Source organism: Monopterus albus, unplaced genomic scaffold (assembly GCF_001952655.1).
Source record: "Monopterus albus unplaced genomic scaffold, M_albus_1.0 scaffold71.1, whole genome shotgun sequence".
NCBI lineage: Eukaryota > Metazoa > Chordata > Actinopteri > Synbranchiformes > Synbranchidae > Monopterus > Monopterus albus.
Window position 1 is genome coordinate 898,423 of NW_018127951.1, and position 7,991 is coordinate 906,413.

Here is a 7,991-nt window from a genome sequence, read left to right on the forward strand (position 1 = left end):
TTACAGGTTGAAAAGTTGAAAGCAGAGCAAAGTAAACTGCCCCCAACCCCTCTGCTGGGTCGTAAGGTCTTTCTGGACCCCCAGGATGCCTCCCCGAGTCCATCCACACTCCCCCGCCTGCCAATCTCCCCTGTTATGAGACAGACCATCTATGAACAGAATGAAGCCAGCACTCCTCCATCACCCTCACCTGGCACCCCTACGCCCTCTCCTTCGTCTGCAGTTCGTCGGCTGGGGTCTACAGTCGCCAACTACACCCCTGTGATGAATGGTTCCAGCTATCGCCACACCCTGGAGGCACAGCATAGTGGTGTGGTGGGTGTGGCTGCAGGACTACCAAAGCCCGCCCCTTCCTCGATTGCATCTGTTGCCACGGCAGCCATGCTAGTCTCAGCCAACCAGGCGCGAGAAAGTGTCAGTGGGGCGAGAGACCAGGCAACGAAGGCGATGAGTCACCTCCAGCCAGTGCAGGCAACGAGGGACCAGGAGGCGAAATCATCCTCTTATCTACGGCAACCAAAAATCAAACACCTGGATGATGTGGTGACGCCGCTGATCGTGGCGAGCCGGCTGGAGAAATCGAGGGAGAGGGGGAAGGAGAGAGAGATGATGATGGGAGAGATAGGGACAGAGGGAGCAGAGGTGGCAGTGATGGCCGAGGTGGTGCTCCAGGAGCCGAGCCGAGAACGTCTGCACAGCGACCCCACCAGAGGGCCTCGGGGCTCCAGGACTGACCTGCTGGGACAAGCCGAGCCCCAGGCCCAGATGCACACTTACCATAAGGACCACAGGCTAGAACGCCAGCTATCCAGCGAGCAGCTGATCCAAGCACGCAGGGACGAGCTGCCTCAGGAGGTGTGGAGGGAACAGGCCGAGAGACAGGAAAGACGAACGCTGGAGAGACAAACATCCAGCGAGCAGGAAGGCCAGGGTGGCCACGAGGGCCGGCGGAGAGAGAGGGACCGAAACCGGCTTGAGAGACAAGAATCCAGCGAGCACGACACCGGGAGGGAGCAGTCAGACAGACGCTCAGGAGGAGGGTGAGGCTCCATTTGTCTGTCCTTGAGGTTGTTTGTCTTGTGTAATGTGCTGCGTCTCATATGCAATAATTCTCTAGTGGATTATTAGCAAATTTGATTGGAGGGACATGTTTTAAGCACTTTTTGGACTTGTGACTGTATCTGCTGAAGACTACAACTTTCATGAATAATGAACATTACAGTTGGGACATTTAGCAGGAAAAAACACAGATTGAAAACTTTTATCCTCAACTCTTAATATAAGTTTCAGTAAAATTCTCTAATTTGCATTTTTTCCACAGAGACAAAAGATCCACCATGGCAGAAATTGTAGAGCAGCTGCAAGAAAGAGAAGCAGCCCAGGTTTGGGATTTCATATGTTGTGCATTTAGTTCATATACAGTGTTTACAAATCCTCTCAGTGTTGGCGTTATGTTGGGTTTTCACTTTAATACATTGTCTTTAAAAGTAGCGAGTATGAAGACTTAATCACAGACAGAGAAAACTGAGTTACAGTATTGTTCAAAATAATAGCAGTACAATGTGACTAACCAGAATAATCCAGGTTTTTAGTATATTTTTTATTGCTACATGGCAAACAAGTTACCAGTAGGTGCAGTAGATTCTCAGAAAGCAAACAAGACCCAGCATTCATGATATGCACGCTCTTAAGGCTGTGCAATTGGGCAATTAGTTGAAAGGGGTGTGTTCAAAAAAATAGCAGTGTCTGCCGTTGACTGTACAAACACAAAACTATGTTGTACAAACGTTTTTGTTTCTAGGATTTAGCAATCCTGTGAATCACTAAACTAATATTTAGTTGTATGACCACAGTTTGTTATAACTGCTTCACATCTGTGTGGCATGGAGTCAACCAACTTGTGGCACCTTTCAGCTGTTATTACACTCCATGATTCTTTAACAACATTCCACAATTCATTTACATTTCTTGGTTTTGCTTCAGAAACAGCATTTTTGATATCACCCCACAAGTTCTCGATTGGATTAAGGTCCGGGGATTGGGCTGGCCACTCCATAACATTAATTTTGTTGGTTTGGAACCAAGACTTTGCTCGTTTACTAGTGTGTTTGGGGTCATTGTCTTGTTGAAACAACCATTTCAAGGGCATGTCCTCTTCAGCATAAGGCAACATGACCTCTTCAAGTATTTTGACATATGCAAACTGATCCATGATCCCTGGTATGCGATAAATAGGCCCAACACCATAGTAGGAGAAACATGCCCATATCATGATGCTTGCACCACCATGCTTCACTGTCTTCACTGTGTACTGTGGCTTGAATTCAGAGTTTGGGGGTCATCTCACAAACTGTCTGTGGCCCTTGGACCCAAAAAGAACAATTTTACTCTCATCAGTCCACAAAATGTTCCTCCATTTCTCTTTAGGCCAGTTGATGTGTTCTTTGGCAAATTGTAACCTCTTCTGCACGTGCCTTTTTTTTAACAGAGGGACTTTGCGGGGGATTCTTGAAAATAGATTAGCTTCACACAGACGTCTTCTAACTGTCACAGTACTTACAGGTAACTCCAGACTGTCTTTGATCATCCTGGAGCTGATCATTGGCTGGGCCTTTGCCATTCTGGTTATTCTTCGATCCATTTTGATGGTTGTCTTCCGTTTTCTTCCACGTCTCTCTGGTTTTGCTCTCCATTTTAAGGCATTGGAGATCATTTTAGCTGAACAGCCTATAATTTTTTGCACCTCTTTATAGGTTTTCCCCTCTCCAATCAACTTTTTAATCAAAGTACGCTGTTCTTCTGAACAATGTCTTGAACGACCCATTTTCCTCAGGCTTTCAAATGCATGTTCAACAAGTGCTGGCTTCATCCTTAAATAGGGGCCACCTGATTCACACCTGTTATTTCACAAAATTGATGACCTCACTGATTGAATGCCACACTGCTATTTTTTTAACACACCCCTTTCAACTAATTGCCCAATTGCACAGCCTTAAGAGCGTGCATATCATGAATGCTGGGTCTTGTTTGCTTTCTGAGAATCTACTGCACCTACTGGTAACTTGTTTGCCATATCAATGCAAAAGAACATCAAAGAATTAACAGTGATTTTCATTTTAAACCATAAATTAGATTCCTACTAACCATCACCTGGTTCCACACTTAGGCCCGCGGCGAGGTGCCTCGCCTGCCTAATGGGTTACCAGAGAAGTCTTCTCGTCCTGACCGGCCTCGAGCTCGGGACAGACCCAAACCACGTCGCCGGCCTCGACCCAAAGAGCCAGGAGAGACGACACGGCGGTCCAGGTCTGCTCCCGCTCAGAGCAGCCTGACGGTCCCCCAGCCGCCAACACACACTGCACACCATGAGGGCTTCCTTTTTCGCAAGCTGGACATTGAAAGTCTGAAGAAGAGCACCAATAGGTGGGTCTTCATGGTCATAATGGTAATCATAACATGGTGTGGAGGTGGCAGGGGTCATAGAGGATGGACACTAGTGTCATGAGTATCACACTTGTTCAGGGAAATAACACTTGTAAGTTAATTTGGTATTTCAGGAGGCAATTTGTAAACTTCTGGGAGTAACAGATCAGAGGGGCTTAACACTAATGATACCAACATGACTTTTACATCCCACCACATTGTTGCTAAACCCAGTTTCTGGTCTTTTCTGTCGATGGTTGTAAACCTCATTCTTCAAGGACTGAAGTCCAGAACTGTTTGGCTCAAGTTGGTTGCTGTCTGTTTCTCATGATGTCACTGCCCCCTCCATTTACTGGTTTAAAACGATGCCATGAGCACGGCTTTAGCATGCTAAGCAAGCACACCCGACTGGCACTGCATCTGACAGAGGGAACAGATGCATGACTGACGCCATTGTATGTTTTTGTGTCATGCATACATTAAGGTTTGCTTCCAAAACACAGACCTGATCTGACTAGTGATCATGGCTGTGCCAGTTAGTTAGAATAGTTTTCAAGTACATGAGTTTAAAAGTAACAAGACTGCAAAGGCAGACTAGTGAGGAGATGAGTAAACCGTGAAAAACTCTTGACCTTGTGTTGACCACAGATTTTATTTCAGGCATTGAACCAAAAAAAACATTGACTTTGGGACAAGGGAACCAGAAGTGCAAAAAAACTTCAGTTCCAGGTTTTAGGACTCACTACTACAGCACTCTGTTCAGGCATTTAACTAATAAAGAAACATAAGCGTGTATAACATAAACCTCTTACCCCCAGACACACTGGAGTATCCAACTGATAAGAGCAGCAGGAGACGTCCTTATTCTCATACCAGGCTGCAGCTTCTGAATATTTGATGTGTTGTCTGATTATCAGAATTCCAACAGTTACATGGATTAAAACAGGAGTTTGCAGAAATCTCACAGCATGTGAAAATGTCATGCATGATGCTTTTGACGCCTTCTGATCTGACATGAGTCCACAGAATGAAAGCACAACAGGCTGGCTGGCTGATGAATGCCGTGGGAGTGAAGGCTGATGAAGTTATTGATGCCTTGTGAACAGTCGCTTAGCCTGAATGCACACACATGTACACACACACACACACACAAACACTACCTGGCCTTCAGCGATGACTGCCCTGCTTCCTCCGGACACAAACAGCAAAGTCTGCCTGCACTGCCCTCTAGTGCCTGGGCTGACCATGCACAGCTAATGCTCATCTTCCAGCTAAGGATGAGTCCCACTCAAGGCAATGGATGAATGTTTCGTATGTACATGTCCTGTTATGTACATGGCAAGGTAAAGCATAATCCTGTATGGCTTAACTCTCCAAACAGCTCCTCGTATGCTCTCTTTGTGATTTGTTTGATTGGAGGAGAAGCTCTGCAGCTCAGCCCCTCAGACCTTTTCCTCCAGTCAGTATTGAGAAAGAAAGGTTAGTCTGAGAGGAAAGACTGAGACTGAGCCTGTCTGATAAACACTCTAGCTACAAGATGAGATACTGAGTATGTTTATGTACACACTGATATTCTGGTATTATTCAGAATAACCAAGTGTTCCTCATAAGATAAGATAAGATAATCCTTTGTTGTCATTGAAACACGTACAATGAAATTTTAGTGACCTCCAGTCGGTGCAGCAATAAAAAAAAAACATAACATGAAATAAATAACTTAACTGCTAGAAAAACTAAATAAACAACAGACCTCTCACCCCCAGACACACACACACACAAGGCACATTATATTTTAGCAGCATTGAGTGTGGTAACTGTTGTTGGGTAAAAACTGTTCTTGAATCTAGTGGTCCTTGATTTGAACCGTCTACCTGACGGCAGCAGTTCAAATAGTGAATGTCCAGGGTGTGAAGGGTCCTTAATGATGTTCTGGGCTTTTTTTGAGGCAGTGGGAACTGTGTCGTTCTTCCAGAGTGAGGAGAGGGCAGCCGATGATCTCCTGGGCCATATTAATGACCCTCTGGAGCGTTTTCCTCTGAGCCACTCTGAGGATGCTCTCAGTGGAGCACGGATAGAAGGGCACCAACAGTCTCTGGGAGATGTTGTTCTTCTTGAGCACCTGTAGGAAGTCCAGTCTCTGCTGTGCTACTACTAAAAATATTACTGTGAATAGTAAAATCTAAACACCTTGTTTTAATAAAGATAAAAGATTCTGTGACATGTAGGTTTGTGTATGCACAGTATGCTGCTGAGTTGTACCAGTACTTTTAGCACTCTTCAACCATCTAGCTAATGTAACCCCACATAGTGTTACTGGCACAGTCTGTGCAGTGTCGCCAGGTTTGTGTGTTTTCAGCAAAATGTTAGTTACCATGATAAATAGTGAGTGAACGAATGAGAAATGGATGATACTTAACAATGATCTAGCCACCTTCCACTTCAGATCTTTGATGGCTGTATAATACATTAATGAGTAGCTTTGGTCACTGCAGCTGTCTGTGTTTCATAGTACAGTCTAAGATTGACAAGAAAACTATTACATTTGTCTCACAGTTGTCAGCTTCTGTCTCAGACAGTGCAAAATCGTCAGTGGGCCTTTAGACCAAGCAGCAATCTCCGAGGCTGAGAAATGAAGCCAGTGTGCAAGTGTCAAACACTGCAGTTCCTCGAATGTCCACTTGAGGCTCTAAACCCGCCTCAGCTCCATTCACGCTCCACGTCTTGGGAGACGTCACAGGGGGTTTGTCCAGCATTTATATACAGCCAGTGCTTTAGTCAGCATCGCTGTGGCCCAGACATGTTGTAGTTGAATTCTAATGAAATGAATGGTTGGCAAACAGTTTTCACTTACTAGCTCTTTTCTAGAACGTGCACCATGATTTCCCCCTCACAGTTACTTTATCTTTAAAATTCAACTGTGATTGGTCACATGAACCTTTGGGTCTGTTTCTAGTCTGAAACTGTCATATTAGGCTGCACCAGTTGAATAATACCAGTATTTGGGTGTGAGCTGGAACAATGTGTGCATGTAAACACACTCAGGGAGAAGCAGCATGACCAGACTTTTAGCTGTGTTGTTGCCAAAATGCCATTTAACCAAACTCTTCTATCTCTTTTTCCTCCTCGGTGCTGCTGGCTGCTCCTCTCGTCACCTCCAAGGTAAGTCATGTAATGCCTCCACCCCACACAAACACACACACATGCAGACTGTATGTAGCCTCCCTCTACATCCCTCCATCCCCCACTTCCCTCCCCGTCCGTCCGTCTGTCCATCTGTGTTTGTTCAGCAGTGTTTTTCCTCCTCCCTTCTTGGTGCCGGTCCATTCCGCCCACCTACCTGTCTGCTCTGGTCAGGTGAGTGAGGTGTTAGCTTAGTGAGAGCGACTCTGTAGCTCTACCTGACTCCTTCCATCTCCCCCCCCCCAACCACCACCTTCCCTTCCTTCTCCACTCCCCCTATCCCTCGTCCCTTCTCGCCTTACCACACCACAGCAGGTCATGGGTCAACCTGTACTGCATGCTGAGCAAAGGGGAGATGGGTTTCTACAAGGACGCCAAGAACACCACCACGTCCTACAACAATGAGCCGCTGCTCAGCCTCTCCCACTGCCACTGCGACATCACCAATGGATACAAGAAGAAGAAGAACGTGTTCACACTCAAGTGAGTGGTTGTTTTATTACTCATGTTTAAAGGAGGGCTCTCAGAAAACCTGCAGTTTGAACTGACTACTTAAATCACATTTCCTCTAAAATGGGCATGTTTCATGTTTAAGTTAAATTCCTCTCCTTTCTTTGTAGAACAAAGGACGGCAGCGAATTTCTGTTTCATGCAAAAGATGAGGTGAGACTTTTTCTGTTTTTCAAACTAGTTAGAGGAGTTGTAACAGCAGATTTATTCCAGTGATCTTTGAAACACTTAAAGCATCGGTAACATGGAGAAACATAAACAGCAAACGACCAATCAGCTGACACCTATGATCCTCCTCCTCCCCTCTCCTTGGCAGGACGACCTCAAAGTGTGGGTGACCAACATCAACACCAGTATTTCGGAGCATGAGGAGATCGCCAAATGGGGTCATCCCCAACCAACTACCTCATCCACCGACGAGGGCACGCGCCGTGATGGCAGCAAGGCGGACAACAGGTCAGAGCGAGGTGCAGAGCGCTCGGACCGGCCAGAGAGGCCGGAACGGGCAGAAAAGGAACGGGAGAAGGAGAAGGAGAAGGAGAAGGAGAAGGAGAGAGGCGAACGGTCAGAGAGGTCAGATCGAGGCGGAAAGTCGGACACAAAGCGCTCAGAAAAGTCCAGTAAGAAAAAGTGAGCCAGGTGACATTTTGGTCGGGATTGAAGTGTATGAACTTCGGATGGGAGGCGGGGCCGTAGACTGGTAGTGAACGCCGCCCTCCTTTTCTCCACCTCCAACACGGTCAACAAGTTTGTGTTTGGATGAAAAGTGAGGCTCACTCATGGGACAGGAGTACAGATTTGGAGCAGGGGACATCTTTCTGTCTCTCTCTTCTGTGTCTCTGTGAGAACACACCGAGTCAGGGCTGCGTCCGGGCTGC

The 7,991-nt window shown here is 46.3% G+C and overlaps 1 protein-coding gene across 1 annotated transcript in view; it reads left to right on the forward strand.

Moving 5' to 3' along the window:
• The window catches only part of sptbn4b (spectrin, beta, non-erythrocytic 4b), an 80,659-nt gene extending 72,674 nt beyond the window's left edge, over nt 1-7,985 (forward strand). The window contains 6 exon segments of the mRNA XM_020605597.1: nt 7-1,040; nt 1,322-1,382; nt 3,167-3,423; nt 6,916-7,086; nt 7,224-7,266; nt 7,430-7,985. Of these exon segments, the coding sequence (XP_020461253.1) occupies nt 7-1,040; nt 1,322-1,382; nt 3,167-3,423; nt 6,916-7,086; nt 7,224-7,266; nt 7,430-7,747 (1,884 nt within the window). The 3' untranslated portion in view covers nt 7,748-7,985.
• Nucleotides 7,986-7,991: the final 6 nt, after the last annotated feature.